General features: G+C 37.9%; 2 protein-coding genes across 2 annotated transcripts in view; one reads left to right on the plus strand and one right to left on the minus strand.

Moving 5' to 3' along the window:
- The window catches only part of spag17 (sperm associated antigen 17), a 72,075-nt gene extending 71,574 nt beyond the window's left edge, over nucleotides 1-501 (plus strand). The window contains 1 exon segment of the mRNA XM_042334043.1: nucleotides 287-501. Coding sequence (XP_042189977.1) covers nucleotides 287-321 — 35 coding nt within the window. The 3' untranslated portion in view covers nucleotides 322-501.
- An 8,527-nt stretch (nucleotides 502-9,028) lies between these two features.
- On the minus strand, nucleotides 9,029-16,764 carry hsd3b1 (hydroxy-delta-5-steroid dehydrogenase, 3 beta- and steroid delta-isomerase 1). Its single transcript, XM_007895878.2, has 3 exons — nucleotides 16,526-16,764; nucleotides 11,732-11,896; nucleotides 9,029-10,671 (listed from the first exon to the last, which is right to left on the minus strand). Exons 1-3 carry the CDS (start codon nucleotides 16,677-16,679, stop codon nucleotides 9,839-9,841), a joined length of 1,152 nt encoding a protein of 383 aa, XP_007894069.1. The 5' UTR covers nucleotides 16,680-16,764; the 3' UTR covers nucleotides 9,029-9,838.
- Between the last annotated feature and the right edge of the window lie 346 nt (nucleotides 16,765-17,110).

The following is a 17,110-nucleotide window of genomic DNA, read 5'->3' on the forward strand; positions in this document are numbered from 1 at the left end:
TTCAATGCTGAATGATTTTCAATGATTTTCAAAATACAGTCTACACTTTACAGTATAATCTGTAAAACCCTTTGAGTTGTCTCAACAACATGATGAGGCGCTAAGTCAAATTTGCTGTGTATTTCCACCGACCCTGGCCCTATGAACTTTATATACTGCTAACATTTAGTTGAACAAATTCTTCAATTCAGGTAGTTTTGACTTATTGCAGAAGTGTTTTTTTAACTGTGTTCAAAATCAAATTAATATTCAGGAGAAAAATTAATTTTGTTTTCTTTGCTTTCAGGTTCAACTTGTTGCCACAATATGTGTGAAACGTAAGGATTATATCCCATCCTATAGCTGGCCATTCCCAGTGTTTCAACTTTGCCTGGTTATTCGTATTAACATATAATTAGTTTGTTAATGCTGGATTACAGCCAATCTTTGTAAGAACCACATTTTAAGTGATTTCTTTTGTGTACCACAGTACGTTTTATATGTATTGACTAATAATAAAACTGGTGTAATGTGTTTTGATCAATTTTTTTGTTATACTTTTCTCCACCAATTTTGTTGTTGAAGTTATGGAACAGTGTTACAGTGTGAGTCAGTGTTTTCTGAAGAGGTGGCGAAAGTTAGAGGGGAAATGAGCAGTGAGTTTAGATGATACTGTTGAAATGAACAATTTGAAGAGTTATTTTAGTTAAAACACAAGTGGAGGCAGGGGTGGGGCATTGTTTAAGGACAAAGTATTTTCCTGCAAATCTCCATTAAGAAAAATAACTAAACTTAATATTATTCCTTCCAACATCCAAATGATAGCATTAATTTGTCAAAGTGGGAGCTTCAGGGAGATGTGCTAGTTCCATGCGGGAGATTTTTGATGACAGACATTTGAGAAGTGCAAAAGGCAAACTGCAGATACTGGAAATCTGAAATAAAAACTGAAGTTACTGGGAGCACTCAGCAGGTCAGGGAGCATCTATGGAGAGTGGAAAATGAGTTAATGTTTCAGGTCAGAACTGGGGGACGTTGGAAGGGAACAGATTATAAGAACAGGCAGAGAAGGCGGCAGGGAAATAAAGACAAAGAAAAAATTTAGATAGAAATTTTGGAATGCACTATGGAGAGTGAGTAGGTTTCCAAGCCAATATCCCAGTGTTGTCAGCACTCAATATTAAAAATGAAACATTTGATCAAAGAACAGAGAGGACAAAACAAAACAGATATTCCAAGTTAATTGCAGTTCTTTTCCATTGCATAGTCACTAGTTGGTCGTTCAACATCTGACAAACGCAGATTTGAGCCCTTACAAGGTGGGTGGTAAGTACCAAGAACTCCCTGCGAGCTTCCTGATGGGCAACACAACTCAGTATGAAATAAAGGTGATTGAATTTCTGCATTTGTCAGCCAGTTAGAGATTGGCGTGCACCGTGTGTGTTTTTGTGGGGATTGCATTGTATAAATAACACTCACACATTTTAACACTAAATGTCTTCCAACTCCTCTCATAGTCATGTTATATTATTACTGTTAAAAATCTAATTGTAGCTTTTTAATTGTAAAAATATAACAAATTTGAAGCCTGATTTATTGATTGATTGCATTGAAACGGTAACAGACCCATAAGATCATTTTGCCTCCCCTTTAACATGTGGCTAACAACAACAGCAACTTGCATTTATATGAAACCCTTCACTCAGGATGGCAACTCGGAGCTTCATACTATGTAAAGAAATATCCATATTTTATCATTGACATTTACAGAAATAGGGGAAGGAGGAAAAAATTGTCATGCGATATCACTATTATTATTACATTTACCTTAAACACAGTCAATACAGTAGTTATCACTGGTCTCAGACAAGGGTTCAAACCTGTTTTACAGGATGGTGCCTTTACCTACAAACATACCAGACAAAATCTTTCTTCTTTCCCCAAATTCAATTTGAAAAAAATAGTTTAATTGAATGGGGAAGGAAGGAAAGTTGTTTTTTTTCCACACAAATCCTTGAGAGAGAAGAAATGCTGACTGTCAGCTGTAAATGCAATATGGCAACCCATTAAGAATCACTGTGAATCACTCCAATGACACTTCCTGTAAACACAACAAAACCGATATGAAGTCAGGATAAGATATCAAACTGCACTAGATTTGAGATCCAACGTACAAAATCAACGGAAGTTTGACAATATCTGACGGTGGTTTATCAAAAGTACAACATTTAGAACTCCCTGCGAGCTTCCTGGTGGGCAACACAACTCAGTATGAAATAAAGGTGATTGAATTTCTGCATTTGTCAGCCAGTTAGAGATTGGCGTGCACCGTGTGTGTTTTTGTGGTGATTGCATTGTATAAATAACACTCACACATTTTAACACTAAATGTCTTCCAACTCCTCTCATAGTCATGTTATATTATTACTGTTAAAAATCTAATTGTAGCTTTTTAATTGTAAAAATATAACAAATTTGAAGCCTGATTTATTGATTGATTGCATTGAAACGGTAACAGACCCATAAGATCATTTTGCCTCCCCTTTAACATGTGGCTAACAACAACAGCAACTTGCATTTATATGAAACCCTTCACTCAGGATGGCAACTCGGAGCTTCATACTATGTAAAGAAATATCCATATTTTATCATTGACATTTACAGAAATAGGGGAAGGAGGAAAAAATTGTCATGCGATATCACTATTATTATTACATTTACCTTAAACACAGTCAATACAGTAGTTATCACTGGTCTCAGACAAGGGTTCAAACCTGTTTTACAGGATGGTGCCTTTACCTACAAACATACCAGACAAAATCTTTCTTCTTTCCCCAAATTCAATTTGAAAAAAATAGTTTAATTGAATGGGGAAGGAAGGAAAGTTGTTTTTTTTCCACACAAATCCTTGAGAGAGAAGAAATGCTGACTGTCAGCTGTAAATGCAATATGGCAACCCATTAAGAATCACTGTGAATCACTCCAATGACACTTCCTGTAAACACAACAAAACCGATATGAAGTCAGGATAAGATATCAAACTGCACTAGATTTGAGATCCAACGTACAAAATGAACGGATGTTTGACAATATCTGACGGTGGTTTATCAAAAGTACAACATTTAGTAGCGGTTGCAGTCATATTATTTGCTAAACATTTTATACTGCCCTTGAAGTCAACTTTCACCCAAATCACATTCCAGCTTTCTGAGCTTTTCGGGGAAATAGGAGGTGTAGAACAATCGTAACATCGCAAGCAATTTTTTAGAATCCCTGCTATGTTAACCCAAGATAAGCCCATAGACCTATCAACTTTCACTTTTAGCTTTGATGTTCAAAATAAAACCAGGCACTGTGTCCACTTGTGCAAAGTAAGTGCACTTTGACTTAGTGTACTGTTGAGGGAAGTGTTCCCGATGATGATTGTTTGCTAGTGTACTGTTGAGGGAAGTGTTCCCGATGATGATTGTTTGCTTCCACTCCAGCTCATTCTCTCACAACCTCTCCAAAAACATGGTGATAATTATAATAAATGCAAAAGTTGTGGTGGTTTTGTGTCCTGCTTTTAATGAAAGATTTGGGAGTAAATAGCCCTCCCACCCTGGCTGGTAAAATGGGCAGACACATGGCAGATGAAGTTTAATGTGGAGAAATGTGAAATGACGCATTTTGGGAGGAAAAATGAGGAGAGACAATATAAGCTGATGGTACAAGGATGTCAAAGCATCAGAGATGGTGCAAAGGAGATTTACCAGCATGGTACCAGGAATTAAGGACTTCAGTTTTCGGGAGAGGCTAGAGATACTAGGATTATTCTCCTTGGAGCAGTGGTTAAGAGGAGACTTAGTAGAAGTTTTCAAAATTATGAGGGGATTCGAGAGGGTGAACAAGGGGAAAGTATTTCCACTGGCAGGTGGGTTGGTAACCCTAGGACACTGATTTAAAATAGTTGTTAAAAGAAACAGAGGGGAGGGGAGGAGAAATTTTTTCACGCAGCAAGTTGTTCGGATCTGGAATGCATTGCCTGAAAGGGTGGGAGGTGGAAGCTGATTCGATAACAACTTTTAAGGGTGAAGTAGATAATTATTTGGGGAGGACAAGTTTGAAGGGAAGAGCGCGGGGGAGTGGGATTGAATTTGATAGCTCTTTTCAAAGAACCGGCACAGACACAATCGGCCAAATGGCTGTATAATTCTATGATTCTATGACTCCTGTGGGAGGACTCCTTTTGAGAGGGCACAGTAGGAGGACTCGGCATTTTAAAAATGTAATTTTGTTGTTGCAGAGTCTTAACTTTGCGTTCTTTATTTTGTTTCCCACAGCTTGGCTACGTGCGTGCTATGTGATGCAGGATGCCACAGAGCCACCGTCAACTATCTGGTGAAATCCAGACTCCCTGTGGCTTGATTCAAGATTTTTCTTTATAAGTTAGACTTATTACTGTTGGCCTCAGCACCCCTAGGTTAGTAAAGTGCAAAAAAATTTCTAGTAAAGATTTTAATTTTCATATTATCATTTTCAATTTAGTAGCAGAATACATAATGCATAGTATCAGAAGGAAAATAGTACACTCTATTGAAAGTGACATCATAATAATAATCCATGCATTTGATATTGTGCCTTATCACGTCATTGAAACGTCTCAAAGCGCTTCACGGAATATATTGTAAAGTGGACTGACTGTGTATTTTGTGGGCGAAACACAGCATAATTAGACATTTTCCTAATGGAAACTACCCCCATCTGCAATACTCAATTGCCTTTAATACTGTTTTATACCTTAAAGCTGATGGTTAGAGCAAATAATAAAATAAAAAGATTGGTATTTTAGCAATCTGCCTAGCATAAGCCTCAGTGCGTGGACACGATTTGCTACGACTGGATATCTAAATGAGTTTCACAGTCTCTGAGTATCATGGTATGTTTTGAAGAAAGAAAAAGTTTCTGGATACAATTGAGAGCGAGACACTGGTTGACTGATTTTGATTTTAATCCTTGATATTGGAAAAGTACAGTGCAACAACAAAACAACTTGAATTTATATAGCGCCCTTCAAGGCGGACGGCGTCTGTAATGCACAGTATTAGATTCCCTCACACTAAATAGTGGTGGGGCAAGAGGCAGTAAATTATCCTTTATCACGTTACATGGAAATCCACAGTAATCTACGTAACCTAGAGGTTTCTTACATAATAGTTTTTCAGCTTTGTAATAACATCCACAAATTGTATTGGGTTTTCCAAAAGCTCTCCCACTGTTTGTTTGTAAAGTTTTACATCCACCAAGTCCTTTGATTGTCAAATGTGGAACATTTGGCCGGATTGTGCCCTGCAGCCAGCTTCTGAGTTTATTGCACTCTGAGTTTATTGCACTGGATGTGTTTAGATTCCCATAGCAAAGCGGTTAGCGAGCTCACCGCGCAAGCGAGAGGACCCGGTTTCAATTCCCGGCAGGGTGAAACCTTAGGCAACATCCCTTACTCCACATGTCTCTTGTTTACCTCGTAGTAAGCTGCAATGAAGATGATGTACCAGAAGGGAAGGCTACTGGTGACCTGATGTTGTTCTTAATAACTCCTGTTGCAAATCACTACTATTCAGATCCCTGTGATAAAATTATGCTGAAAATCATACACCATAGTTGCAGGGGGTTGCAGTATTCATCTACGTCACTAGATGGAGAACTGTGAGAGCCAAACGTGGTCAGTATTAATAATAGTCCTTGCATTTGATATAGCGCCTTGTTGAGACGTCTCAAAACGCTTCACAGAATATATTGCAAAGTGCATTGACTGTATTTGTGGGAGAAAGACAGCAGCCAATTGCACACCTTGTCCCACAAACAGTTGTGGATTGAGTGACCATATTTTTTTTCTTTTTATTACCCGAAAAGCGGAAAGCGATCCAACAATTGACTAACAACCGGGCTCCTACTTACTGCTAGGTAAAGAGGCATATGAAGTAAGGAAACTTGCCTAAGGTTTCGATCCGCTCGGGAATCGAACCCAGATCCTCTCATCGTGAAGCAAGTATGCTAATCATTAAGCTACAGGACTCTACATTATTGAATATGTTAAAGTATTAAAGAGATTATCATTTATTACTCAGTATGCCAAGTATCGAATAATCACTGATATTTTCACTAATGCTAGCAGGCAACTGGTCCAATGATAAGTCAGAAACGGCATATGAACTATAAATTCTGTATAAAAGTTTTGTAAGCCCTGGAGTAATCAATGGTAAATTTATAACCAAAAGATTGAATGGGAATCTATATTTTGAAGGGTGTACGGGGAGTTTACAGTGTGTGATATGATTCCCCTCCGGCTTCCAGAGAATGGTTCCAAGTTCCCATCAAGCTGTTCATCACTGGATCACCAACAATGTTTTTAAAAATATGCACTTCATTTATGTTTTTAATTTTAGCTGCTAGAATAGTGTTATAATGGTGCCTCGCTTCTTCCCACCATCGGTCACTAGCTTTTCAGCCACAAAGCCCCTACTCTTTCTTCAAAAGCCATTCATTTTGTATCCGCTTTCCTTGCTTTCAAAGCCCTCGTCAATATCTCTTTGATCTCAAATTTTGTGATCTGTATTATAACTCAATTTACATTAATATGTCGGGAGGACATCTCAAAGGGCTTAACGCATACTTTCTTTGTACAGTGCTTTGAGAAACATCCATGGGCATAAGAAGGGTACAAGCTCACTTGATCACACACTTCATTTTCAGTATGAATTTCAGAACATGAAAGTTGAGCCTTGTTTAAGCAGGAGGCATCAGAAAAATTACCACAAAACTTATAGCAGCAAGGGTATCTAGGCCAACTGGACAGTCCACGAGGAAATAAGAGAAGAAATCTGGGACAACTGGATGGAAACATGCTGGTATTTGAAGATGGATTGTTTGTAGACAGCCTGGGTTCACATTGAGATGTTTATAAATCAGTGATGAACAAGTTTCAACTCAAAGTAAAACTACTGACACCCAGAGACACAAAGCACAGCCAATAATCATTATTTCAGTTTATTTAATTCTAATAACCCAGAAAAGTGTTTTACAGGAAATACAATATGCTTCAATCAAGATTATACTTATTCAATAATTCTAAAAACTATGAATCAAAATGTTTGTATCATTGTGCTTTGGCCATTCAGCAATAACATCATTATAATGATAATGTTATGGGAATATTCCCTTTTAAGTTATTTGAAGTTCCTTAACAACACCCCGAGATTAGTTGTCTTCCTGCAACTAACCACAATGTGTAAGACTGACTGAAAGATGTCTGATCTTTTCCTGCTCCCTTCCTCCACTGGCATTATTCTACCAAAGATCACAAACTCTGCATTGTGGAGATTCTTAAGAAGAGTCTGTTCAGCCCATTCAGCTCACACTTTCCACAGAATATGTACAACTAGTCATAATCTCATGAGGTAATGTTGTATCAGAATATATGCTGATCCTCCAAGGGAATCAAGCGACTTTTCTGCAGTGCTGTGTTGCTTCTTTATTAAGATGAACAACAGCAACACAATATTGTAATCGGCAATCACTAATATGTTCAAACTATGCAGCAGTCTGGAAAATTTACTTGTGATTAAATGCATTTTATCGTACTGACTATAACATTTGGCTAGTTGAAGGTGTTTGTTACAGTTGAATCAGGATTTTGTATATGTGTCCTGTGTTTTGATCAGGAATCCTGTACAGTTGGGAATGACTAAAAGTGGTTTGGAGCATTGACTCCCAATATAGATTATACTTTGATCGGCTATTTGCAATCAAAAGCTGCAGTATTGGACCGTGTATATTAAGGCATATGGGACGAAACCTTTTATAACACAATTGTGTGGATCCAATGTCTCAGGTCCCAAGTTACAAAGAAACTTCTGGGACATCAGTGACTGATGTCACTTTCTTGATTAAAATAGTGGTGCTTTCTGCACAGATTGAGCACTTACATTGCACAGGTTCTGACTTTAGGAGGAAGGTTCTATTGGTAACAACTTAACAACCCAGAAATTGAACATTATTTTTTGCTAGGACAGGAATTGGATGGTGTGATTTTGATTTTCAGCTCAGAAAATGCTGGAATTCATAATCTAATTGTGTTATAAGTGAACCCACATTATAGCAAGCCTTCTTACAAAGGTATTGTCCTGTAATTTACTTCAGCTCTTTCTGTGCAAAATAGGATTTGTACTCAAAAGTCTCCAGTACTTTAAACTTTGTGTTACATATTCGTAGTATATTTCTCACATATATAAACCTAAAGAAGAAATAAAAAAAAGTTTAAAATGGGCCTAAGTTGACCTTTTCACAATAAATCATTGTTGTTTTATTTGTTTTACCTTTACATTACTTTATATTTTGCATTTTTTATAAAATAACATGTAGGTTTGCATCAATTGCAAACTGGGTAAAACTGTAGCTCTCAGTCATTCTCCTTCATAACTTCAAATCTTCATCTGCTGAATTATCCCTCTTGCTCTTCTCTGAACTCTCCCCAACACGTCAATGTCATTATTAATAGAGAATATCTTAGTCTAAACATAATATCCCAAATAAGGGCTCAGATGTGATATTTATAAGATTGGCGACTAACGTTCATTTCCAATATACTTTCTGCTACATTATCTGTGACTTTCTATATTTTAACCTTGAGAATGTCTCCTGTCAATAATAACAATAATCTTAGCATTTGGTATAACCAATTTGTCCTTTCAATGAAAATCGGACGTACATCCTGAAATTACACCTAGTCCTAGCCTCTTTGATATAAAATTTAAGATTGTGCAGTTTTCATTTTAGAATTCATTCCGGTTTGGAAGCTGGTCTTTTTAAGAAATGTGGGAAAACTTCCAAGTTAAGATTGAATTTTGAATTTTCTACAATTTTACACAATAGTAAATTTAAAGACCAAATGGTCTGAAAGGTTAAGACTTGGGTTAGTTTCAATCTTCTGGAATCTCAATCTTTATAATAATATAATAATCCTTGCATTTGATATAGCGCCTTATCACATCTTCTAGATGTCTCAAAGCACTTCACAGAATATACTGCAAAGTGAATTAACTGTATATTTTGTGGGCAATATTTTAATCACTCTTCTCGGTACCCTCTCCAACATTTCAATGGCCTTTGTGAAAGTCAATGCCAAAAATAGCACACAAGTCTTGTTGGATAATAAATTCTATAGTGTTACACAAGGGATACATATATACATAGGAATTCTATACCAAAGAACAAAGAGTTATCTTATCTGGACAGCAGATGAAAGCTTTCCAAGTAGTGGATAAATATCTGACACCTCAAACTGCATTATATTAAAGGATGTGTCCACCATAGAATCAAAAAATCTTTGCAGTTCTGGCACGTGACTGAATTAAAACCTTGGAGCCAGGTTTTACCTGATCAGTGGCCATGTTTCTAAAGATGGTCCTACATGTAAAATAGACAGTGGGACCTAAAGTATCCCTTTAGCAGCTCTGTTTTGCTATTAGTGATCACTGTCATGCTTTTTCAACTTCAAAAGTATTTATTGTCTAAAACTCTGTATATTTTAGAGGACATTTTCTACTAAAGACAGGTCCTCCTATATTTTTCCTCCTGTAAAATCTAAATTTGTTTCCCAATCATAATTTCATTGCTTTCCATTGCGAACCCAACGCTATGACCTGACTAAAAACAAAAATGATCTAACAAACTTAACAAGAAGCAGATGAGGCAACTAAACACGTCTCTTTTAACTGAAATAAACTGGGGTGTGATTTTTTTGTTTTGTTTATATATTTGTTACGGGGAACTGCTCTTCATGGAATTATTGGCATTTAAGTGATGTTAATTTAAATTAACATCACTTTGGGTGCTTTGGGCTGCAGGGTTGTTGTTTTTTTTTGACAACATCTCTTCGTTCTTGTAAAATGGACTCCAACCAGGCAGTGGTTCTCTGTCTTGCCTCCTCCCAGCTGTAACGTGGAGTGTAGCCGAAATCTTTGTAAGCCTTGTGGCTGGAAAAGGTAAATTCTGTGTTTAACATTGTGATGAGTTGCCTGGGTATTTTGGGAGTATATTTGAAGAAAGGGCTCATCAAGAATTGGAACACCTCTTGTATGAAAGCTATAAAGTACGTAAGTATCAGAGGCATCTTTAGATGTGACTCGATCTGAATGCCCAGTGGCTTCATCAATTTGTAGTTAAAATCAGAGTAGCTCATGTATGTGGTGTCATCTGTGATGTAATAGAACTGTCCACCAACAATGTTCTCTGGATCCTTAAAGGCTTTGGCCACTAAGACATGAGCCCAAGCCACATTACCAACATAAACCGGATTCACAAGAGCCTCCTTCTTGGAGCTTCTCACTAAAACATCTCCATTGTTAATGGCTTCGTCGAGGTGTTGAACCAGAAAGCGGCTCATTTCACCATAAATGTACATTGGGCGTAAGGCACATGTTATCATCTTCTCACCATTAGGGAGGAGCCATCCATTTGATCTCAGCGTCAGTTGTTCAGCTCTGTGCTTTGTTTTGCTGTATTCAAACTTGAGGGTGATGGGATAGATTGTGTCTTCATCACCGTTCCTGATGGGATCACCTCTGGAATTCGGCCCCATCACCTCAACAGTGCTGGTGTAGATGAAAGACTTCACATTTTGTTGGAGGCAAGTTTCCAACAAGAGTCGAGTTCCTGCCAAATTCAAATGAAACACTTTCATTCACGCTCAATCACAAAAAAAGACAGGTTGTATCATTTACAGAACAAATAATCAACATATTATTTTACTGTGAATAAAGAACACACAAGAAGGCAAATTTTATCATCTTCACTTGAAGTCTTGAACGGTTAAAGATACACAAATATCGTACCAATTTATTGTACCATAAAACCTGCTGTACACGTGTCATCTGAATAAAAGTTGCTTGTGTATTCTTAAATGCTTGTGTCAATTGCCCATGTCATGTTAGTCGCAATCCTACATACTGAGGACTTAAAACTGGCTTCCAATATAGGAATGCACAACTTCATAATTAGTTCCTTGTGATGCATGTGTTGTGAAACAAAGTAAATTTCATTCTGTGAATCCATAGCTGGGATTACATAATATTCTGGCTGCTGAAACCAAGAGTACCAGTAACAACAGAGAGTGAAGAGTTCTGAACACTTCCATGCTTAAACCACTGAAAAGTATTTTAACCCACCAATGAAAACCTCAATAAAAGATACATAGGTGGCAGATTTCTGCTGAATTAAATGTACGAGATTCCTTCAAACAATTAATAAATGTATATTAAAACATAGAAACTGTGGTTGCTATGAAAGGTTTGGGGGTGGAATGCAGCATGTTTGGTCAATGTAAGGATTGATGATATTACAAAATTGATGATATTGCTAAAATTCTCTCCATTTTCATATCTAAAATAGGAAGTGCCCAAATCTCAGGTTCACTATTGATTGCTTCAGAAGATCATCTATCACCAGTATTCAGACAAACTGTCCCGTTTTGCGCTACAACTTCTCTGAATCCAATGGACTCGCTTAACTTCATCATATTGTTTAAGGCAGCATTCTGAATGCTACTGAGTGCAAAGGAGCAAAATACAAGAGTAGTTTGTTTTTAGTTGGGGCCATGAAACCCAAAGAGTGAAATCTGTTCAGATACGATGCAATAATCATCTGAAATGTGATAGTCAACATTCACACACTCCTAAACCTTTTCCTCTCCTTCACCTCAACCAAGCAGTTATACCTTCAACATTGATGGATTCAATTTCTTCTTTACTGATGTAACCCCAAACGTCAATCACAGACGCAGAGTGAATAACACAGGTCACCCCTCGGCAGGCTCTCTGCACCAGCTCTTTGTTTCTCAGATCTCCTTTGAAGAAATGTAAATGCTCTGAGTATCCAGCTCCTGAAAAAAAAGCATTTTAATGAAGGAAACAAATGTGCTTGCTAAGAGATAATGAGATTTTAAAACTTGCAGTTTGTATTCCTTACCACCTTCCTTGCCTTAAAAACTACAAGAAACACTAAGAAAAAATAAACGCAAATTGATTACTGTTTCTTACTTTGTATCACTCTTGCTAATCAAATAATAATAATAATAATCCTTGCATTTGATCTAGTGCCTAATCTTTTGTGGGACACTGCTGTGCGCAATTGGCTGCTGCATTTCGTCCACAAATTCAATTCACTTTACAGTCTATTCTGTGAAGCGCTTTGAGACGCCTAGAAGACGTGAAAAACACTACATCAAATGCAAGGATTATTATTAGTATTATAATCACGTCATTGAGAAGTCTCAAAGCGCTTCACAGAATATATCGTAGTGTATGTATTTTGGGGGCGAAGAATAAATTAAAACATTTATTAACATTTAAAAAAAATTATATAAATGTAACTAACTAGCTTTACTCACCTCACTGCTCCCAGCCATTTGATTCTCCCACAAATGGCTGGGAGCAGTGAGATCGTTTGCCAGGTTTTAAAAAGAGGACTATTATAAGGTCAGTTTCACAGTACAGGTCGGGAATGCCATTGTAATGCCATATGAGGTGTTTTAACACAAATGTTTTAAGGTAAAGTGGTCAAAGGAATTCAACATTTTAATTTTGGGTGGTGAAATTTACTGAATAATAATACTATCTTGCTTTTGATGTTTGTGTCATCACTTTGACCAAATATCTCAAAGTGATTACTGTGAAGTGTAGTTACTGCTACTACTATTACCGCTTCTACTACTAATAATAATGATCCTTGCATTTAAAATAGAGCCTTATCACGTCAAAAGGACATCTCAATGTGCTTCACAGGATTTAGTAGGCAAATTCTCCAAGCATTCCATAGAACCATTGAACTGTTGACACCACTATTGACACACTCCACTGTGACCATTCCCGTAGGTATGGTCGAAGAGGAAGGTCTTTAAGCGCTCTGGGAAGCTACTGCGCATGAAGGGCGCTATATAAAAAAATGGAAGTTGTTGTCTTTGTGTAATCTGAACACAGGCAAGGAGGAGGCAAAGCGGAGGGATTGAGGCCAAGAGTTCCATAGCTTCAGGACGGAGTGGCTAGAAGCACGGCTGCAGATGGTGGAGTGGAGGGGACAAGGCCAGAGCAGGCTGAGCAAAGGCAGATACTGGAGTGTGGTGTAAGCAGGTCCGAGAGGCAGGGAGGTGCCAGGGCATTCGGCCCATCGTGTCTGTGCTGGCTCTTTGAAAAGAGCTATCTAAATTAATCACACTCCCCCGTTTTCTCCACTTTAGCCCTGCAAACTTGTCCTCCCCAATGCTCGATTACAGATTTAGCCTCTGAAACTCCCTTCCTCTTCAAGCGCTCCAATATGCTACGTCACATGAAGGTCACTATATAAATGTAAATTGTTATTGTCTTGCTCCCTCTCTTTCTGTCTTAAGTCCTACCTAAAAACCTATGTTTTCAAACAACCCATGGCCACATCATCCTAAATTCTTCTCATCTCATTGTAAAGCACTCTGAAACATTGCCTTACGTGAAGGGTGCTATGTAAATGAAAGTGGGTTTTTCCTATAATGTAAACAAATCTCTGAGTATAGAGGTCTGAAATTTCTCACAATGTTAGCTTTACGACCATTGTCTTTAAAATTTTGGAAAACTCATCATTCAAGTCTGAATGTGAAAGCCAGCTTTCTGTAGGCCTACAGAATAAGGAATTTGGGCAAGAGTATTGCAGTTTTATTGTTCCAAGAATGAAAAGTTCAATGAAATGCCCAAAACACATTCCGCTGAAACTGATATTAGGTCCAGGTATAAACGTGTTATTAGATGTTCCTTCCTGTCTGCCCTCCAGCTATCTTTTACTATGTGTTATCTCCTTATTGTACTCTCTATAATATCTATATAAATGATATTGTCTATAATCCTGCCCAGTGCTTGGCTATTAATTTATTGTTTTGATTATGCCCCTTCTTAATTTACTCATGGTCAGTTTTCTGAATGATCTGTTTGCTTTTTATGTTTGCTTCAAGCAAATACCCTAGCTCGTAATTCTCCAGCTAATCAGTCATTCACATCTGTTTATAGAAACTTTCAGGCTCAAATTTGTACTTGCCTACAAGAGTCACTATACTTTCCAATAAATGTTTGCAAAGTGCCTCGAGATATTTCAAATAGAAATTAAAAATGCAAGTTATTCTCTTGTTAATAATAATAACATTAAGTGGAGTCCTGTAGCTCAGTGGTTAGAGCACTCGCCTTGCAAGCGAGCCACCTGGGTTTAATTCCAGGTCAGGGCGAAACCTTGGGCAAGTTTCCTTACTTCACACGCCTAATAATAATCCCTCCAAAAAACAAAACAATAATAAATTGGTCATTTTCAATCCACGACTGTTTGTGGGACACTGCTGTGCGCAATTGGCTGCTGCGTTTTTCCCACAAATATACGGTCAATTCACTTTACAGTCTATTCTGTGAAGCGCTTTGAGACGTCGAGAAGATGTGAAAAGCACTATATCAAATGCAAGGATTATTATTATTACTATTAATAGTCTGGAACTCTCTCCCTCAATCCTTCCACCTTGCCACTTTCAAATCCCGCCTAAAGACCTTCCTTTTTGATCATGCTTGTGGTCACCTCCCACCTGCCTCTCCCCCTGGCTCAGTGGCAGACTCCGCCACTGTCAAGCGCTCCAGGGCACTATCCTGTGTGCAACTTGTTCTTGTAATAATAACCCTTGCATTTGATATAGCGCAGTATCACGTCGTTAAGACAACTCAAAGCACGTCACAGAATTTGTATTGAATTTGTCGTATTTATTGTTTTTATTAGTATTGCCTCATATTTTTCATGGATTTTGTCTACTCAGTAATAATAAGCCTCACATCTGATATACCACCACTTGGAGGACATCTCAAAATGCATCAGGGTATTTACTGTAAAGTGTGGTGACTATGTATTTTGTAAGCAAACAACAGCCCAGAAATGTCCCTCAAACAGTCATGAAGTGAATGACTAATTTTGTCTGGAGGATTGTTAGCCAGGACACCAGGAGACACTTTCTTCTTTTCAAAAAGTGCCGTGGGATCTTTAATGTCCAGACCGACCCACCCACCCACCTACCCACCCACCCCTCGGTTTGATATCTCAGCTGAAAGACGGCATCTCTTACAATGCACCACTCCCCAACAGTACTTTGTCGGAGTCAGCCTGGACCATGAGTTCAAAATCCTGATGCTTCACCTCACCATGTTCTGATACGGAGGCAAAAGTGCTACCAACTGAGCCAGGCTGACACCGTTGCTGTTCCTTCAGATTATTTTCTATCTCGTCGGAATATCCTGTTTTTCTGCATAACTTTGTCTCTTCTCTACACTTACATATTATGCTTACAGTGAGTATCATTATCAATATTAATAAACAATAAGATGAAGGATTCCTGGATCAGTCCCTGCTGAAGGTGGGTAGTGGTAGGTTGGTGGGTTGGGAAGAGAGTTAAGAAGGGGAGCTCCAAATTACAAATGCCTAACTTTGCCATTGATAACCAACTTTTATTTCTTTTTTTTGGGTTAATTAATAATCTACTTTATAAATTTATTTTTGATCCCAAAGTCAATAACGTAACCGCTTAACCGCAACTTCTCTGCAGGAGAACTTATCAAATGTTTTCTGAAAGTCAACCTGTAGAATATCAACGTTTTATAATAATAATAATAATAATCCTTGCATTTGATATAGCGCTTTTCACGTCAGGAGGACGTCCCAAAGCGCTTCACAGAACACACTGTAAAGTGAATTGACTGTATATTTGTGGGCGAACGCGGCAGTCAATTGCGCACAGCAATGTCCCACAAACAGTCGTAGATTGAAAATGACCAATTTATTATTGTTTTGGGTTTTTGGAGGGATTATTATTAGGCTCTGTGTGGAGTAAGGAAACTTGCCCAAGGTTTCACCCTCTGCCTGGAATTGAACTCAGGTCTCTCACTTGCAAAGCGAGTGCTCTAACCACTGAGCTGCAGGACTCCACTTTTCTGTTGTATTCTCAAATAAAAATAATAATAATAATAATAATCCTTGCATCTGATATTGCACCTTCACACGTTATTGAGATGTCTCAAAGTGTCAAGTAAATTGACTGTATGACTATAATTGCCACCCCTTCTCCCTCAGTCTATCTCTGGAAGTAAGCATTCATGTTTAATTCAGCATCTGTTGGATAGTCTAAACAACAATGCAGCTCAGCTTTGGCATCAGAACCTCTATGCTGAAATTAACTCCCTCGGTCACACTTCAGAGAAATGTTCAAGGAAAACTGATATATAAATTTGTTTTAAGCTTTATTTGAAGTTTCTCCCTTTGTTCTGAGAGTGCGGTCTTACTTGAGAGCACTGAAGGAGGAATGAATTTGCAGAAAAACAACTTAAACAGAGTGGAAAAAAAGAGCTTCCACAAAGCGCTGACAATAAAGTGCACTGTAAAATCTTTGAATTTATTTTTGCAGCTTTCAGCACTGAAGCATTAAAGAGGAACTAGGGGAGGAAGTTAAAGTTAAAACTGAACAAACCTTCCAGAAATTGCACAAAGTCTTGGTTCATCAACTTGTCCAGTATTCTGACTTCTGCGAGATTCTCCATTTCTTTCATCAAGAGTTTCACGATCTGTTGTCCAAGAAATCCATTCCCTCCTGTTACCAAGTACACATCTCCACAGCGCTGCATTGTGCCAGGGCAGAAAATCTGCTGCTTGTCGATATAACAGTACTGTCAGCGCAAGCTCACTGCGTTGGATTGGAATCGTAGCGGCTCTGTGGTCTGTGTAACATGCTTAGCCATATTTATATACCAGTCATACACTTGGAACACTCCCTTGTACTGATAATATGATTTGACTGTTAGTTGACATGTCAGGGTTTTCTACGTCTGTTACATCTGCTTGCTTTTCTGCAGGTTATCAGGAAGGACAAATAACTTCATTCTTTTGTAAATTTTGTAGTCAGATTCATGGTAACAGTAATTTACATAAACAATTCATTCAAATAGACTGATTGAACCAAGGCAATCTGTTTAGTGATAGCACTTTTGCTCATAACTACACTGTTGGATCCACTGTAAAATAGTTTAATTTAAATGAAGTTGCTGATTAAAGATGC

The sequence above is a fragment of the Callorhinchus milii genome, unplaced genomic scaffold, assembly GCF_018977255.1.
Source record: "Callorhinchus milii isolate IMCB2004 unplaced genomic scaffold, IMCB_Cmil_1.0 Scaffold4, whole genome shotgun sequence".
Taxonomy (NCBI): Eukaryota; Metazoa; Chordata; class Chondrichthyes; order Chimaeriformes; family Callorhinchidae; genus Callorhinchus; species Callorhinchus milii.

What these genes read in the sequence shown, in the direction of transcription:
- hsd3b1 (XM_007895878.2), bottom strand. Translation starts at nt 16,679, where the DNA reads ATGCAGCGCTGTGGAGATGTGTACTTGGTAACAGGAGGGAATGGATTT. An exon ending in CTTTGTGCAATTTCTGGAAG is followed by an intron (nt 11,897 to 16,525) that starts GTTTGTTCAGTT and finishes CTTTTTTTTCAG; the next exon opens with GAGCTGGATACTCAGAGCAT. An exon ending in TGAATCCATCAATGTTGAAG is followed by an intron (nt 10,672 to 11,731) that starts GTATAACTGCTT and finishes TGAATTTGGCAG; the next exon opens with GAACTCGACTCTTGTTGGAA.